This window comes from Sus scrofa, chromosome 1 (genome assembly GCF_000003025.6).
Source record: "Sus scrofa isolate TJ Tabasco breed Duroc chromosome 1, Sscrofa11.1, whole genome shotgun sequence".
Lineage (NCBI taxonomy): Eukaryota > Metazoa > Chordata > Mammalia > Artiodactyla > Suidae > Sus > Sus scrofa.
In genome coordinates, this window is record NC_010443.5 from 8,048,984 (window position 1) to 8,068,084 (window position 19,101).

Sequence of the window (19,101 nt, forward strand, 5' to 3'; positions counted from 1 at the left end):
ATAGATCCAAGCTGTGTCTGCGACCTACACCACAGCTCACGGTAACACCAGATCCTTAACCCACTGAGTAAGGCCAGGGATCAAACCCGCATCCTCATGGATGCTAGTTGGATTCACTAACCACTAAGCCATGATGGGAACTCCAAATTCTCCCTTTCTTGAAAGCAGGGGCCAGTGTGGGAAGGGATGCTACAAGAGAAGGATTTATGTAGCAGTAGGTGATGCAGAGGGGCAAACTCCATCTATTTCAGTTGTTCTAGGGCAGAAGTGTTAAATATTGCGCTATACTGTGGATCTTCACAGAATATGATGGAGGCGAGAGCTACCAATATCTGGTGTAAATACAGGAAAGCAGGAAAGAAAACACAGTCCAGAAACACCCCATTCCAACTGTGGACTTTATTAACCTGCTGGCTTTTGAAACTGAGCAGATAAACATGGTAACTGAAATCTTTCTGAGTAAAGCTGCATTCACAAATAAGGGACTACAAACTATAAAAAGTTTATGTGCTATTTAGTCTCTGAAACGAGCTAACAACTAAAAATGTCACGTTACACCTGTAAAAAATATTCTTTCCCCAACTAGTCATAAAGTAGATAAATAACAAGACTCTACTGTATAGCATAGAACTGTGCAATATTTTGTGATAATCTGTATGGGAAAATAATCTGAAAACTATATATATGTAATTACATATATATATAAAACTATATGTATATATCTGAATCACTTTGCTGTACACCTGAAACTAATGCAACATTGTAAATCAATTACACTGCAATTGTTAAAAAAGCCAAGAAATAAATTATTCCCTGTCATCATAAACCCCAACTAACACAAACAGATTAATCATTCATGTTATTGTAATACTGTAATAGCAATGAATGTTATTAGCAACCAATAACATTTTCGTGTGTGGGGAGACCAATCTTTAACAGGAGCAGAAAAATCTTTCAGAAATCAATTAACCCCCACATTCACCAGCAGAGCAGTTCTAACCCCAAGAGCATGATTCAAAGTAACAGGGCACAGTGAGCAGTAATGAAGAGGGAGGGAAAGACAGCCACGAACACACAATGCTTACTTGCTGGCATGGCGACAACGAAGGCTTTGGAATGAGGCCCCAGTCCTCTTCTGTTTGCGGCCCGGATTTTGAAAAGATAGCGTTCCCCAGGCTGCAGACCATCCACGAGGGCAGAGGTTGTCTCTCCAGGATAGGTGAGGGACTTTGCTCCGAAGGGTTTGAGAGCCGGGGCGTATGAAAGAATGTATTCTGAAATGATTTGGCAGATTGTTGGAAGGAGGAAACTGAAAACAGTCCTGAGTCCAGCAGACAGACTGTATGGGCAGGATGAATTAGAACGTGCATTACTAAAATTCATACTCTAGCGATGCCCGCCAAGTCAGCAGCTGGAGCATAAAGACACAGCAGGAGGTGAGCGAGCAGCTCGGGCTACCAGACAGGCCTGCGGAGTTGATTCGCTGGCAAGTTTCCATTCACAGCGAACGAAGCATATGGACCCCAGGAGGCCAGGCTTGATATAATTTACCAAAAATATTTACACTGTGTTTGGGTTTTTTCTTCCTTCTGCTTACTTACTAATTTACGACGACAGACTATATCCAGAAGAGAAGAAACCACAGGATACGAGAATGGCAGCTTCTAGGAACAGATGCTGTAGAGCTGCCGACACCTGTGTGAGTTTCATTTTAATTATCTGGATTATTGGTATCTGTACATGAAGCCAGATCAATTCCATATGGGGAACACACTTTCACTTCTGGAGGAATTATAGAAGTTCTAGAGATATTCAGAGGAGGATTTTTCACAGCACTTAAAACTGGGAGAAAAAGTTGCTGAGTCGTAGATTAATGTGATGTCTGAGGTTCCCATCCATGATTGGCTAGAGCTACACACAGAGAATGCCCTGGACCTTTGAAAATCACAGCAAATTCAGTCCGACGAACGAATATATCTCTATGCTAGAAATACTGCAACAGAAGGAAGCCACATTTTAAAGCAAACCTTCACCCTCAACTAAAAACCATCATGCCAATTTTCCTGCCAGTGAACTCAAGATTTGCAAAACTTATCAAATTAATATCAGTAGGCATTAACCAAAAAAAAATAAGCTGAATGACAGAAGGACCAAGTAATTATCATATTTCCTAGGGGAGCATGGTTCTTTTCCCTAAGATCCCAATCTTTTGTTTGGGTTTGGTTTGTTTCTCCTAAGAGCTAATCTTTAAAAAGCACATTAATTAAAAAACTTTCAACCAAAAATGCTTTTGCAGCATTTTCTGAAGAAAAAACAAAAAAAACCCTAACCCCAGCATTCTTTTCCTGTTGCAAATGAACAAACTAGTCATTTGTGGTGGTCAAAAGTAAGAATTAGAAGAACCCACTTTCTATAAAATTTGGTAATGCAGATTTTTTTTTATGGATTCGATGCATCTGGAAAAAATTTAACCATGTCAAAGTATATTCTTCTATAATGTTTTATATTTCTCAGACGTAAAAAGATGCCCCAGGAGATCTGTGAATTTGCAATCCCACTGTGACAGCTTTAGGTTAGTGAGGAATGTGAGTTCTTCCAGACGTAAAAGCTCAGTAGCTGTTACTACCTCTGGCAACATGTAACTGACTACCAGGAGTTTCTTTTGCCCAAAAATTATAAATAGAAACAAAGATGTGAGAGAGGAAAAGAAAAAGTAGCATAGTTACAAGGTCACTAAAGGAGCAATAATTGACTTTTTTATATAACTAAAAAGATAGTCAGCTAAAACATCTTTATTCAATTTTCAGAAGCCTTTTCAGCATCATGACAATAAAAGAGAAGCCAATGTTCAAACTGTCATAGGAAGAAGGACTAAAAGGGGCCAACTATTTCTTCTCTTCATTTGTTTCTGATTTATTCCCCTGAAAAAAATCAGCAAGGATAGTACAGGATATTCTTTTAAAATCTGGGGAATGAGAAAGCATTACATTTAGCAAATATTATAAGTTCTACTGTTCCGTGAAAAGAGATTCTTATAGGTCAGCAAATATGACTTCCACGGTTGAACACAAAAGAGAACCATTCCATTTTTTTCACTTAAGAAATTCTCAAGGGAGATTAGTCATAATTTTCTGAATTTCCTTAAGCTTACACAAACTTTTCATATTAAGCTTAAAGTTTTCTTCCAAAAGTCAAGCACCAATAAAAAAAAAGTGTCCTTAGAATACATATGGAAGTTCCCAGGCTAGGGGATGAATCAGAGACGTAGCTGAAGGCCTGCACCACAGCCACAGCAACGCTGGCTCCAAGCCTCATCTGTGACCTATGCAACAGCTTGCAACAAAGCTGGATCCTTATCCCTCTGAGTGAGGCCAGGGATTGAACCTGCGTCCTCACAGAGACTATGTTAGGTTCTTAACCTGCTGAGCCACAACAGGAACTCCTAGAATACAGCTGTGTAGGCAATGTTGAGAGAAAAACAACACCATCCTTTTCAATATCTCCAAATAGACTTCTGAAAGGTTCTTGAATATTTTTGCATTAAAGAGAACTTACTTGTGCTTTTATTTTATATCCTCAACAGACTATTTTAAAATGTGACTAGTTGTGAATAGTTTATTCTATTTAGATTTTTTTTAATCTACACTGTTTTTTCTATTTAAAGGTCATATTTTCCTCAACCCCCAAAAAAAAAATTTAATTGTTCAAAATGCTGACACATGGGAAAAAAACCTATTTAAAATTTGATTTTTATTACTTGACTTTCAAGCCTATTAAATATGTATAGTTCCCCATTCAAGACATTTACAGTCTCATGGGGTTCCCGCTCACTCCTACCGGCCCAATGAAAAGACCCATAGCATGAAAAACAAGGTGTCATTTAGGTGGGTTGGCGGCTATTATCTCACACCCATCCGATGAAAAACATTCCTCCTGCCAGCAGCAGCAAAATCCCCGCATGCAAGCAAGATGAAAAAAAGTCATCTTCATGACTGCCTGGATCTGACAATGAAAACCCTGCATGAAATATGCTACTCCGTTGGGTTAGCACCCCTTATACGTATGTTGCTTCCCTGTTGCTTTTACAGTGACCAAGCCTGTGATGAGAACTGGAGTGTATCAGGGTCAATGTCCACGGCTCTCTTTGGGGTATTTCACTCCCACACGCACCTTATCTTTACGTAACAAGGTTCCTACCTTTCACTTTCCCCTCGGTCTCAGGCAGTGCATCCCAAGCTACAGTGACAGCTGTCGGTTTGCCATTGACTGGCCAGACCTTTAAGTTTTCAGGAGCTGTGGTGGGAGCTACAAAGGACAAGGATCCAAGGTTTAAAAATGCCCTTATGGATATTCTAAAAGCAAACAACATATGGTCCCCCATGCACATTTTTCACGGAAGAGCTACTGTATTCCTTTTTATCACACACGAGAGAATCTTCCCCACTTGTTCTCTGGGTATAGAGTGATTTCTGTCAGTTTTACCAACTCACAGAGTGAGGTTGGACATATCTAGGCACAGGCTTTTAGGAATTCAGACTCTCGCTTGTTGCTGAATAGTGAAATGTACAAAGGAGGTTAGAATCCAGTTGCAACTCCTTTGGAACAAAGTTTTAAAAGACACAGTTTAAAAGAAAACAACTGCAGCCTTGCATATCGTCCCTGTTTCTCCTCCAGACTCAAATACAACCTCAGCCTTGAGAAAGAAGGGTCTCTCCTGTGCAAGGGAGCCATGGACATGCACAGCGGGAGATTATGGAGGTGCCCCATGGTTTTAATGTGCTCCGCATGTCAGAATAACATGCTCACAAAAACAGCCAGTGGGGGATAGAACATGGACCCAAGGAAACTTCTTTGTGTTCATACACAGAAGAATACTTCTGAGATGTAGGGTTAACATTGCTTTAAAAAATGCCTCTGCTGGCCTTTACCACTACTGGCTTCTTAAACGGTCTTTAAATCTTCTTCTAGGGCTAATTCCCAGGGTGAAAGTCCAAAGGCCATTTGGAATACAGACCAGATTCGGGTGTTCTCTGGAAGACAGATGTACTCCATTTGCCATCCCTTTCGCCCTGCGAAATGCGCACTGCAAACTCATACATGGTGTCCGGGATCAGGCTCTCGACCAGCACGCGTCTGTTGGAGATCTGCTTGTAGTCCCACCGCGCCGACTCCCCCTTCTCTCGGTAGCGCACTGTGTACTGTCTGGAAGAAAAACACAAGGCCACAACACACCTCGCTGACCGACCACTTCTCTGCGGCCGGACGCTGGATTCCTTGGTGCTTTCCCCTTCCCCGTGATGACTTTCGGGGCTAAGAGGAGAAAATTCCAGGCTTTGGATTTCGTTATTGGTTCAAAGAATCTACTTAAGTTCCAAGAAGAGGGACCTAAAGTAGCCCAGAAAAGATGGAGCTTGGTATCTTGTCGACACCAAAAGGTTTTCTTGTTTAAAAGATCAAGCAAAGATGAAAAGGAAGGGCTAGAAGGGAGACCGTTGCCTTATTTTGTTTTGTTTTTGTCTTTTTAGGGCCACATCCGTGGCATATGGAGGATCCCAGGCTAGAGGTCGAACTGGATCTGTAGCTGCCAGCTGACACCACAGCCACAGCAATGCCAGATCCGATCACTTTCTAAAATATATTCACTTCTCCTGGTTGCAAATAGATTCAAAAATTAACACGCAATGACTAGACCACCCAATCTTTGGCTTCCTCTTGGCTGTATACACTACTTAGTCGTTTAACACACAACATTTTTATGACTGTATTAATCTCCCTCTAACTAGAAAGGGCATCCGCCAGTGGCCTTTTTAGCACAAAAATTACTTTAACCTTAGGACTGGTTTTTCTTTTGTTGCTGTTGCAAATGAATGCAGAAACCAAACTGGCATAAAGTCACAGCTCCTTAAAATACAGCACCTGTTGTTCTGCACAGATGAGCTGGACAGGAAGCAATTCAGTGTTTGAAGACTGTGTGCAGGGCCTTAGACAAACGCCCGCCCCTCTCTATAGGCCCCTCCTGCTGCCACTTGTCCCAGGTAACAGGAAGATACTAAGACTCCCCCCAGGAGTGAACACATCCTCTGGGAATGAACAGAACATTCGTTCGATAAAGCAAAACAGAAATGGGGGCAAAAAAAAAAGATAACACAATCCAGGAAAATTCCAGGCACAAGACAAGACTTCAGACCAATGAGACGTGTGTCTCGCACGAGAGGCCAATGTGTGGGCAACAGGCAGCGAGGTGGTCACAGAGTGGTCTACGCATCAGCTGCAAAACCACTCACATACGTCGGCAAACGCAATCATGCAAATAAATACACGGCTCTTCGGGGCCAGGAAAACTACATCTCTCATACATAAAATAAAGCCAAAGAAGGAAGGAAAAGTACCTGGATGCAACAACTTTCTTTTGTTTTTCCAAAGCAGGGTCCACCCAGGCCACCAGCACAGACTGTGACGACATAACTCGGACGTTGATGTCCTCGGGCACGCCCAGGTCATCCTCTTCTGCAATGACAAGAGTGCACGTGGCAACACCCTCCCCAACCACAGGCTCTGCCCTGGGACCCACTGGTCCCCAGAGTTTATGTTTTAAATTGCTTGTGCTCGATGTAGATGAAATGAAGTGAACAGAAAGTCCAGTGGTTATCTGATTGGTCAATGCAGAAAAACACAAATCTCTACTCTTCCTCTTCTTAAGCACGCTCTAAGCGGCCCAACCCAGTCGATCTAAGCACAGTAGCACAAAAGGAGGTGATGTGCCTTGGTCAGAGATACTCCAAATCTTTCAGCATTTTCTTAATGTACACTGCAAGTTTCTGGAAAGTGATACAATTTTTACAGGAAGCAAAAGTTTAGGGGAAGCAAAGCTCAATTCAGAGCATTTTCTAGGCAATTCGGGCATGAAATAAGAATTCTGGTTCAACAACTGCACAAGTCACATGGAGTCCTATGTCCTCCCAACTTAGAATATGTGATTCCAAGAATAAAATTAATATTCAGATAGAAAAGAGAATTTAGTTTGTCAGTTTCCAATGGAACACATGAAAGTCACAAAGCTTAGAGTTTTTGTGCAGCCCCTAACACTGAGAGTCACAAGATGTCTTCAGTTTTGCTTTTTAGTCTCCTAGAGGTTTTTGCTTTTTGTTTTGTTGTTGTTGTTGTTGTTGTTTTTCTTTTCACCTATCAGGGACGATGTTTCAAAAGCAAGTGGCTTTCACTACAAGCAGGAGAAGGTAGAAATATGAAGCCTGTTAGGAAAATGATACAAGGACTTTTGGAGCAGCAATTAATGAATAATAAGAGAAACATCATAGATGTGGGACTTATAATAATAATTATCAATGTAAAAGTATCATATAGGTAAATGTATATAATAACATAAATAATATATAATTCGAATTGTGAATTCATGAAAATAACTATGCTATAGGTTGCCTCTTTAAATTAAGGCACCTGATCCAGAGAAGGTATATGTCTTTGTCACTGTAGGATTGATATAAAACATATCTGTGAATGGATGTGGAAAAAAGTATCCCTTAGGAAGTGGCCAATGATGAGGCTATCAGCAAGCCACTATTACATCTTTTCTCGCTCTTCTCAATGCCATTTTTAGGCAATTTTAGTAAAGTTTGCCTGCATACCCTGTCTGCTGCCCCCTCCATACCTACCCTTCTTTGTCTCTCCTTGTTCCCAGTCTATCACCAAGGACAACGTACATCTGCATCACACGGTGCCTTTAAATGGATTAAGCGCTTGGCACTGCTGTCATGGCACATCTGAAGCCATTTAAAATAGGCAGAGATAGATTTCATCCCAAGAACACTGCTAGCCTCTGAGTATAACAGAAAGACACATGCCAATTCAGCCCTGCTGTTTCCTTTCCTACTCCGTAAAAGTCACGTACTTCGTCGCCCAGGTAGCATCATTGGGAAACAAGGCATTTGACTGTGGCTGGACCAGACGCATCCTCAAAGACATACCTGAAATCTTCCGCTTCGTCAGGGCAGCCCTGTAGACGGGCTGACTCTGCCCCCGGGAGTTCATGGACTGCAGGGAGACCACGTACACCGACTCAGAGGCTGCGGACCAACGAGCAGGGGATGAGATTCTGCAGCTGGTTTTCTGGACAGCACATCCCTGCTTGTCGGTGTGCCCGCCCCTCACCTCCTTCCCCTCTCCCTCTCTTGGGCTTCCCAGGTTACTCAAGACAACCTAAGGTGAGACCAAGAACTGTAGAACGAAACTCAAGAAGAACACTATGATGTTGGGAAATGTGGAAGTGATTTTTACCTACAATTCCTGGGGGGGGGGATGGGTTTTTCTCTCATTAGCATCAAAGAAAGATGAACCATGTTTACAAAAGAAAAGAATAATATATTTGCCCACATTAATTCCCCCACTTTTTACCTCCAAAATAGAGAGAAGGGGGTGCCTCTGGTTTTATGTGTCATCAAAAAGGAGAGAGGCAAGAACAGCCAGTGTCCCAGGCCAGCAACCCCGGGCGGGATGCTGTGCTCTTTGAACTAGGATCTTCAGAACGGGATCTCTGAAGATTAGCTAAGAGCAAGTGGAGGAATTTCAGCTTATCCTTTATTTCTGGATTGTTCTTTCAGATAATCACCTCCACCCCCCAAATTGTGTATGGGGCCCCTGAATACCCAACTTAAACTAAGCTTGAAACAACACTTGGGAACAAATTACAACAATGAACTAGAACATCTCTCAAGTACTAGGGAATCACAGAGTCTGAGCCCCGGGCGAAACCTTGGCTATCTTCCAATCTGACTTCCTTATTTTACAAATAAGGACAGAAAGCCATAAAAATGGATGGACTTGGCCAAGGTCACACCCCTAAGATGGGCTCATAATTTCCCCTAAATCTAAGGTTGGTGATGCCTAACTCCAGGCTCTATCAGCCTAGTTTCCTATAGTAGCCTTGAGCAATTCAAAAATAAAAGCGAGGTAACCTGACATACTTCTAAGGCAGAGTTATGTCATCAAGTAATACCTGAGCACATTAATAAGGCAGCACTAAAATCCTAAAGGAAACTTCTAACACTGGTGTCCTGTCTGGAGGAATTGCAAACTGCCATAGGACAATGGGAAAATAAACCTGTTGGTTTTACAAACAGCATGTCAAGTTAAACATAAAAGGAGACCTGTGTTCAAGAAACTCATACAGAGAGCCCTGTTTATGTAAAGTGAACTTCTCTAGACCAATCAGCTTTCACGGGAAGGGATAACACCTGACAACCTGTGCGCGCGCACGCACGCGCTCTCTCTCTCTCTCTCTCCATAGCTAGCTAGCTAGCTAGATCTATAAATAGATAGATAGATCTATAGAAAAGTATATAGATCTATAGCTACGTAGATAGATCTATACAGACAGACACATCGATCTATAGGTAGATAGATCTATAGATAGGTAGATAGATGGATAGATCTATATGTCGATAGATAGACAGACAGACACATAGGGCAGGTGAAATTCACACTGGGACATGAGTCCATTTTTTAGCTAAGGCTCTCGCATCTTATCCCATCAGAGAATTTTGAAATGTATGTTTTATAAAAGGGAAGAATCAAGCTTGTAACACTTGGATTCACAGAACACGAGACAAACCTTCTCAACATCAGAGCCCCTTCAGATCTGCTCATTTCTTAGTGCTTCTGACAAGCACCCCAAACATCAACAATCACAACAAGAAAAACCCTCTGTCATTCAGCCTCGCAATGCAGGAACATATATAAACAACTAAATGTGAAAAGCAGTGGCTCCTCATTTATCAAGAACCACCAAGAAAAGAATGATTTCCCACAACTGACTCATTTGCAATGTGTTTCTTAAAGTTCTTGGGTTTTCCGAATGCCCAGCTTCTTGATTTGCTCTACTTTCCAAGTCACCATGGCCCAAGGTGAACTTGAAGGGACCGTATGTGCTGCAGTAAGACAGCATCCCAGCCCTGGCACCCTGCATCCTGGCTGCCTCCTGAGCATCCTGGCTGCTGAGACCCTGGCAACTCTCCTCTGGTTCTCTCCTCCCTTCCTCTGCCTCCTCCATCACATCTCTCGTCTCAGTTCTCATCACCTGCCCATCCCTCTCGTGTCTGAGAGAAGATCTTACCTTTCATAACCAAGCAGGCACCTGGGCCCCTCTGGCTGCTCATCTGCGACCTGTGCACGTCGCTCAGACCTCCTCCCGCTCTCCGCCCTCCTCTGTGCTTCGCCTGTGGCCTGCCCCTCTTCTCCATCTGCAGCCCACATCACGTGTGCTGGGAGCCAGGCCACGCCTGACCACCACACACAGGAGTCCCGGGGGGACCGGCAAATCACACCCTCTTCCCAGCCTGAACACTAGCCCATTCAGGAAGCAACACAAGAAGAAGCTGTGGGGCCCAAAATATCTACTGTGGCTACAGACTAAACTGGAGAACACAGGGCAAGAGGTCAGGCCTCAAACCAAGCAACCAGGCACATCATCTAAGACTGACCCCAGAGTCAGGCAGACCCCGCTGCCCCAGCAGCCCAGGCCCTCACCACTCAGGCACAGAGGAGCAGAGCAGGATGCGTTCTCTGCAGCCCAGCATCCCCCAGAGGCCAGAGCAATGGGCTACACCACGCTTCCCCAGTGCCTCCTGCCAAACTCATCAAGCAGAGGAGGGGTTACATGAAGGGAGAGAGGCAGGAGTGTGGCAGCTGCTGGCAGACTCTCCACCCCCAGGGATCATTGCTGTCCGCCTGGAGCATGGCCCATGTCCACTGTTCCTGCCTGTAGATGAGCAAGACCAGCAGAGGTCAGGCATCAAGCCAAGCAACCAAGCTCATCATCTCTCCTGGTCACAGCTAATGTCCCCTCGCCCTCCACAGCTGCCTCCTTCACCCACTGTGGGTTTGCAAAGAGGAGGGAGGGGAGGCTTGACCAGCTGCCCCCACATTTCATCTCAAGAGGACCAGTGTCCTAGGATCTAGGATGAAGCTTCAAGAGCAAAAGGATGGGAGTTCCCATAGTGGCGCAGCAGTAAACCAACCCAACTAGGATCCAGGAGGATGTGAGTTCCATCCCTGGCTTTGCTCCGTGGGTCAAGGATCCAGCATTGACATGAGCTGTAGTGTAGGTGGCAGAAGCGGCTCAGATCTAGTTGCTGTGGCTGTGGTATAGGCAGGCAGCTGTAGCTCCGACTGGACCCCTAGCCTGGGAACTTCCATGTGCTCAGGTGCGGCCCTAAAAAGAAAAAAAAAAAAAAAAAAAAAGAGGAAAAGGATGAATGCAGAGCCAGGATGGGAAAAACATCAGCTGCCACCACCCCATCCCCCCACATTCAGAAGCAGCAGCTGGGTCAAGGGATCAGCCATTGGATCCAGAAGCCGCTGATGGGCACTGGGGCGCGAACGGAGGGCGGGACGAAAAGTAAATCGCTGATTAATTTTAATGCCCAGAAAATGAACAATACAGCTGAAATACAATGTTCCGTCACCGAAGAGCTTCGATTCACTGAACTGATCGCGGAGAGCATTCAAACATCGAACAGCGATGAACATGAAACTCACCCAGCTTTTTAATTTCGTGTGTTCGCTCATCTCTTGTCAGCGGAACGTAGTTCATCCTCCGGCCACTCTCCCCGTAGCCCAGAAGGAACCCCCGCGACCTGCGTGGACTCTTGGCTCCAGACATGCGCGGCGCCTTCCACGCCACGGACAGCCGGTCGTCGGAGGATCGGACTCGGACCCGCAAGGGCTTGTTGGGCACGTCCTTTTCTTAAAGAGGACACGACACAGAAAGCGTGAAACAGCACAGCCCCGAGCTCACCATCGAGGACGGAAAGCGGGTCCCAGACGGAACCGCAACCATTAGCAGCTGGGCTGAAACTGCTATCTTTAGTCACCAGTTCTAGAAAGAACATTTCCCCCCGTGGGTATCACCCCTCCGGGTACCCATTCTTCCCCGCATTTCAGACCGAGGGCCCAAGGACCTAAAGTGAAAACATACCGTGTTTCTTAGAAACCGCCAGAAATCTTAGATGCTGTACAAGGTTCCTTTTCATCTATTTCCTCTTGCGCCCTTAAAGCCACAACTGTATATCCTCTGGTGGAACTGAAAGGTCAGTGTAAACCATAGCAAAGACACTTACATGCTATTTTTAACTGTCCCTGGAAGCTTTTCCAGTATGAGTTGGGAAAAAAAGAAAAGAAAAGAAAAGAAAAAGAAAAGAAAAAAAAAAAAGAAAAGAAAAGAAAAGAAAAGAAAAGGACTTTCCTTGTCTTTATGTTGAATCACTGAGAGCTAAATACCATCTTCTGCTTTTGATCTTAAATTTTCTTTTCTTTTCTTTTTTTTTTTTTTTTTTTTGTCTTTTTGCCATTTCTTGGGCCGCTCCCGCGGCATATGGAGGTTCCCAGGCTAGGGGTCGAATCGGAGCTGTAGCTGCCAACCTATGTCAGAGCCACAGCAACGCGGGATCCGAGCCGCATCTGCGACCTACACCACAGCTCTTGGCAACACCGGATCCCCAACCCTCTGAGCAAGGGCAGGGATGGAACCCGCAACCTCATGGTTCCTAGTCAGATTCGTTAACCACTGCGGCACGACGGGAACTCCCTGATCTTAAATTTTCTTATGTGTCCTTCAGACAAGCCCTGCTGCTACCTCCAGGGTCTGCTGTTGCCTTCCTGCTAAGCTAATCTGTTTCAAGAAATCCCCTTAGTAAATTCATCAATCTCTAGAGTCACTCTCACTGTCAACATTCTCGAACCAAGCCATGAGCGTGGTCAATACTCAGTGTTCCAAGTTCTGCTTTTACATCAGGGGCTGATAAGTTTGGGAATAGAGCTATAAACTGTGATGACGCCACTACCTGGTCTGGACAGTGGGCCACATCCAGCCCTCTTTGAGGATCCAGTTACCTGGATGTGCGTCTCCAGGTGTGTGTCTCCCGTGTTGTGTAAGCCAAGTACTTCCCAGGCACGCTTCCTCCACCATCCACCAACCACATCATCAATTCAGACTAATTTTATTAGACTGGAAAATTCCCACGTAAGCTAATATTTCAACACTATATAGCACAATAAATAATTAATCACTGGAGATAGTTATTCCAAAAAGCCTGGCTCCAAGGAATCAAACTAAAAGGAATGTCTTGTATCTTAGCTGGCATTACCCACTTAGTCATTGGGCACCTGCATTCCTAAAGGCTGATAAGAGAAGAGCACATAATGGCTCAACAAATATTTTCCCCAATCCAAAAGTAGTGATTTTATTGAGATTTTCTGTGTTTTATCCAATAGGGTAGTAAATGAACTAATTATATAAAAACCTTTGTTATAAAAAAACTTTGTTGTGCATTCTAGTAATGTGAGTATAGCCACTTCCATTGAGGTTATACTAAACTGATTTCAGTTTTATTCCAAGTTTGGAGGTGGGCTCTTATGCCAACATCTAGCCTCTATAAAAATTAGAGGAATTATGCAAATGAAAAATAGGCTCATCTCTACGTTTCAGAAGAAAATAATCTGCCCACCTCACATCTGTCAGAATGGCCATCATTAAAAAGGCTATAAATAGTAAATGCTGGAGAGGATGTGGAGAAAAGCAACCCCCCCCCCCGTTGGTGGGAACGCCATTGGGGCAGCCACTACGGAGAATAGGATGGAGGTTTCTTAAAAACTAAAAACAGAGTTGCCGTAAGATCTACCAATCACACTCCTGGGCATATATCTGGAGAAAACTCTAATTCATAAAGATACATACACCCCAAGTTTCACTGCAGCACTACTTAGAATGGCCAAGACAGGGAATCGACCCAAACGTCCATCAACAGATGAATGGATAAAGAAGATGTGGTACATACACATACACATACAATGGAACATGACTCAGCCATAAAAAAGGAAGGAAATAATGCCATTCGGCAACACGAATGGGCCTAAAGATTATCATACTCAGCGAAGGCAGTCAGAGGAAGACAAATATCACATGGTATCACTGATATGCGGAACCTTAAAAACCGATGCCAATGAACTGGTTTATAAAACAGAAATAGACTCTCAGAGAAAACAAACTTATGGTTACTGAAGAGGATGGTGGGTTGGGGGTGGGAACTAAGTGAGGGGTTTGGAATTAAGAGATACGCACTACTTTATATAAAACAGATAAACAACAAGGTATAGCAGAGAGGGAACTCTATCCAATATCTTGTAATAACATATAATGGAAAAGAACCTGAAAAGGATAGATTACACACACACACGTGGGTGAGTATATACACAAATACACATAAAACTGAATCACTTTGCTGTACATCTGAAACTAACCCAACATTGTAAATTAACTATACCTCAATTAAAAAAAAAAAGAATTTACCAAAAGTGTTCATTACTAATAGCCCAACTCATTAATGGTACAGCATTGATTAAGCATCAACTGAGTTCCTGTATTAATCCATGAGTTGATAAATTCCATGAGTTCCTACATTAATCCTATGAGTTGACTTTTCTCTCGAGTTCCCAAGGGGAGGGGGTCTCTTGCTTCATACTCATAACGATGTGACACGATGTTTCTAGAAAGATCCAGGCTGCCAAATCTTGTTTAGTGTGTCAGTTACCTGTGGGTGACTGGCAACATGAATTTTTTTTTTTTTTTTTGTCTTTTTGCCATTTCTTGAGCTGCTCCCGTGGCATACGGAGGTTCCCAGGCTAGGGGTCGAATTGGAGCTGTAGCTGCCGGCCTATGCCAGAGCCACAGCAACTCGGGATCTGAGCCGCATCTGCAACCTACACCACAGCTCACGGCAACGCCGGATCGTTAACCCACTGAGCAAGGGCAGGGACCGAACCCGCAACCTCACGGTTCCTCGTCGGATTCGTTAACCACTGCGCCACGACGGGAACTCCGCCACATGAATTTCTTCAACAGCCTGTGTCACTGCTGAACAGGCTTTGTGTGGGGCTAGGGTAAGAATATTTTTTTTAATAAATGAGGGAAATATTCTTGCAAAAAACGACTTATGAAAAGCAAAATCTGGATAAGGAGCTGCATGTTTAGTCTCGATGAAGCTCTGGTTGGGTGTTTAAAGTCAGCACATTTTTGGAGGACTTCATCAGAACAAAACACATAATCAAGTTTACCTTTTCAGGAACAGTGTTGGTGTCATTTCCGGATTGATGCAAAGTTATGAAATAAACTTTACCTGAGCCATAAGCGGGGGAACAGGGGTCGAGAGAGGACACTTTAAAGGGAGCCAGAAACTTGGCTTCAGCCTCTTTCCATCCTTTAAGTCATAAGTTTACTCTACGGGCCTCCAATACAAACCTTCCCCATCCAAAAAACCCGCTTTTACGGAAGCCCCTCTCATGAGCGATGCCACGGCCTCTCGGAGGCGCACCCCCTGAGGCTGGTGTGTGGTTTCGGGTGTCCAGCTTTGGGAAGGGCCAGGGATATGTTTGAAAAAGCCTATAGGTGCAGATGGTCTCTGCTGTCAAAACACGAGGCTTATTTTACGTTAGGGAAAAGCTCAAACCTCCTCAAGGGAACCTTAGCACTGAGAGGCTGAGAAAGGACTTCTGTTCAAGCTGCCACAGGCCATTTGCACCGCTTCTCCTCCCGGGTGAGACGGGCAGGTGTCCCCCCACCCACGCGCCGGCCGCAGTCTGTCTGTCTGTTCCCCCGGGGCAGTAGTGTGCGAGCCGGGTGTCCGCCCGCTCTCATCCCCTTGCATGGCCTCAGGACTGCCCTCCACAGCTCCTGGTCTACAGCCCCGCATGACACCACTGCGGAAAGCCACACATCAGCACAGGAGTTCTAGAAAGACCTCCCGCAAGACGGGCAAACCCACCGAACACATGCACAAACATCTCACAGGAGTCAGCTCAAAAGCAGATTACGCCACAGAAATGGCCTTCCCCTCTCTGTGGTTCTGCCTCGGTCCTGGGACCCGCCCAGCCGCCTTCTCACAGTGGAAACAGAGTTTGTGGGGAGCGCTGGTACCGCAGGACCATGGGGAGGCCTGGAGGGCTGTGCTCCAGGACAAACAGCCCCTGACACTCAATAGCACACTTGTGAAAACAACACTCACAAGGAAAAGACCACTGGAATTTCCTCAAGTGACAGGAAGAAGAAGGGGTGGGTTCCAAGGACAAGGAGCTCGGTCTCGGATGGCAGACGTTTTTGCCTGCGGTCCTGACCCATGCCAGGCCAGGCCAAGCCACCAAACGTCCCCCAGCCTGTATGAGCTTTCCCCCAGGGCTCCAGGCGGCTGTCTAACCCTCCGCACCAGGGGTCGAGAACGAGGCCAGGCCTGCTACACAAGCTTCGGGAACAGGCTGAGGCTAGTCCTTAGCACCAACCACGCTGCCTGCACCATGCAGACTGTACAGGTTGTCACACGCTCTCAAGGGTCTATTTTAACGGTCCTTCCAACATTTCCCAGGTAAGCAGGAGCCACGTCATAGTGCCCTGAGAAAAGTAACCTTCAAAAGGTGAAATAACTGACCGTAGGCCCACAGCAAAGTGCCAAGAAGTGACCTGAACTCAGCCACTCTGAGGCCAAGTTCTGTTCTCGTCCAACCAGCAATCCTCCATGTACGCCCGCCCCTCTCCATCTGCATCCCACCAACCACCCAACCTCTTCTGCGAATGAGAGTGAAACCAGGCTTCTGAGCTGGACAGGCCCCCTTCCAGCTGAGCATAACGCCTTGCACAGCAGGCATGACAGTGGCATGGCTGGGGCGGGGGGCAGTGTTAATGGACCGGATGGAATACTGGGCAGGCAGCTGATGAACCAGAGAAGGCCTCTCCCCCACATCTGTCCTGGACAACTGTCCCCAGACAGCACGGAAGCCGCTGACTCTGAAACCAGAGTGAAACGGGAATGGCATCCCCTCTACCTTTTAAATCTCCAAGTTTACGAAAGCCAGCCAAAATACAAAATAAAATGTAAAAGTAAGCTTTGATTTTAGAATAGCGTTAGATTTACTGAAAAATAGCGCAGAGAGGTCCCCTGTACCCCACAGCCAGTTTTCCCTGGTGCATTAATGTGGTACATTTGTTACAATGAATAAATCAACATTGCTACATCCATATCAAGGCCCAGATGGGGTCCTGCTGTACAGCACAGGGAACTATGGCCAATCTCTTGGAATAGAACATATGGAAGATAATATGAAAAAAGCATGCATATGTATATATACATATATGACTGGGTCACTGCTGTGTAGCAGAAGTTGGCACAACACTGTAAATCGACTATAATTTTAAAAACAGAAAATCCAAACACAATTTTTTCTAAGTATTTTGCACATTTACTTTCTTGAAAAAGTTCCCATTGTGGCTCATCGGGTTAAGAACCCAACAGTCTCTGTGAGGATGCGTGTTCGATCCCTGGCCTCGTTCAGGGGTTAAGGATCCACTGTTGCCATGAGCTGTGGTGTAGGGTGCAGATGAGGCTCGATCTGGCGTTGCGGTGGCTGTGGCGCAGACCTCAGCTGATTCGACCCCTAGCCTGGGAACTTCCATATGCTGCAGGTGTGTCCATTTAAAAAACAAAACAAAACAAAACAAAAAAAACAGCTTTTATAGATTTTTTTATAGACCATGGGAGAGTCCCTGTGTAAGTGGAAGTGCACATGAAGAAAATCTATTCATATGGTTCAAATTCACTTGCAATGAAATTATCTGTTTTCTCTAAGCTGTGTGCGATAGCCTCACGGAAGCCTTCTGAAAATTTTCCAATAAATCCCTATAAATCTTTTATCTTGAAAACAGGAAGCCCCGATTGCCAAAAGCAGTCATGTTCACATCCGCCAGGGCCGCTGTATTTTACACTTGGCAGGACACCCTCCCCCCATCGCTCTGAGTACAGCGTCATCCGTAGGTTGTGTGCAGAGGTGGTGGGTCACAGGAGACCTGCAGTGCTTCCTTACACACCGTCCACTCGGCCGGCCAGCTGGGTGAGACAATTACCACGAGGACCACAGCAAGCATCCGAAAGCCAGGCAGAGTCAGAACGCCTCTCCTGACATGGAGCCAGCTATGCAAATGGCAGGTATTCTGAAATCGTAAGGAGTTAAAATCTGCTCTTTTCACAAAGGAAAAAAAAAAAAAAAAAAAAAGCCTAAGTTTCACATGCTGCTTTGCCCTCTTACAGCTGAGTGCTAGTTAGACGTGCAGGTTCTGAACCTGCAACTGAATCTGTGTCTGCCTCCCAGTGCCTGTGTCAATTTGAGAATCCTCCCTGAAGCTCCATGTCCTCCGCTGTAACGTAATGTCTGGCACACTGGACACTAAGTAGAATCTAACCCACACAAAGCCCCTCACACCGTACGGGCATCTGTCAAGCGTGCAGTAAGTGTCTGCTGGGTCTGTGGTCATAACAAAAACGAAATCCCTCGTCTATCAGATTCACTGGATGGGTGGGCGGCTCTCACCCAGAAAAGTGAGCAGTGGTCACGCCACAGAGCTTTCTGTGATGCCTGACACACAGTGGGCCCTGAAAATATGTGTTTCAGGGAGTTCCCGTGTGGCTCGGTGGGTTAAGGATCTGGCATTGTCACTGCTGCCGCATGGGTGCAATCCCTGGCCTGGGAACTTCCGCACACCAAGGGTGAAGCCAAAAGAGAAAATAAAATGTATTTCAAAGAACCAGATGTGGGCAAAAGAGATGGACTTACTGCCAAAGATCCTACATTGAAAACCTTCTCAAATATGAGGCTGTCTATATCCAGGTGACTTTTTCTTTCTTTCTTTTTTTTTTTTTTTTGCATGATAAGCTGAGAGTGCTTCTTCCACCCCCCAGTATTTGAAATACTCTAAAGTCCTCCTTTAATGGCCCATTTTCCTCTCTAATAAAGGACCCCGGTATGTTTAACTACAGGCTGAGTTTCTGTGTGATTGGCTGGGCCCAGCTCTTTAATGATAAAGAGAAAGGAAATCTCATGCCTTCATTTTGGAAGAGGATCTGTCGGAGCATCACTAAGCTTCACAGTCTACTGGACCCCTACCAGGTAAGGCTTTTGACAATAACCCATAGTACCCCATTTACAGATGGTGAAAGCGGGTTTCGGGAAGATGAAGGGAGCATCTCGAGGCCAGATAGCAGCAGGCACCGG

The 19,101-nt window shown here is 45.1% G+C and overlaps 1 protein-coding gene across 1 annotated transcript in view; it reads right to left on the bottom strand.

Annotated features, from left to right (window-relative positions):
- Window positions 1–19,101, bottom strand: part of FNDC1 (fibronectin type III domain containing 1) — a 99,556-nt gene that overhangs the window by 41,664 nt on the left and 38,791 nt on the right. Inside the window, 6 exon segments of the mRNA XM_005659118.3 lie at window positions 1,086–1,274; window positions 4,198–4,305; window positions 5,015–5,202; window positions 6,390–6,507; window positions 7,983–8,081; window positions 11,551–11,757. Of these exon segments, the coding sequence (XP_005659175.2) occupies window positions 1,086–1,274; window positions 4,198–4,305; window positions 5,015–5,202; window positions 6,390–6,507; window positions 7,983–8,081; window positions 11,551–11,757 (909 nt within the window).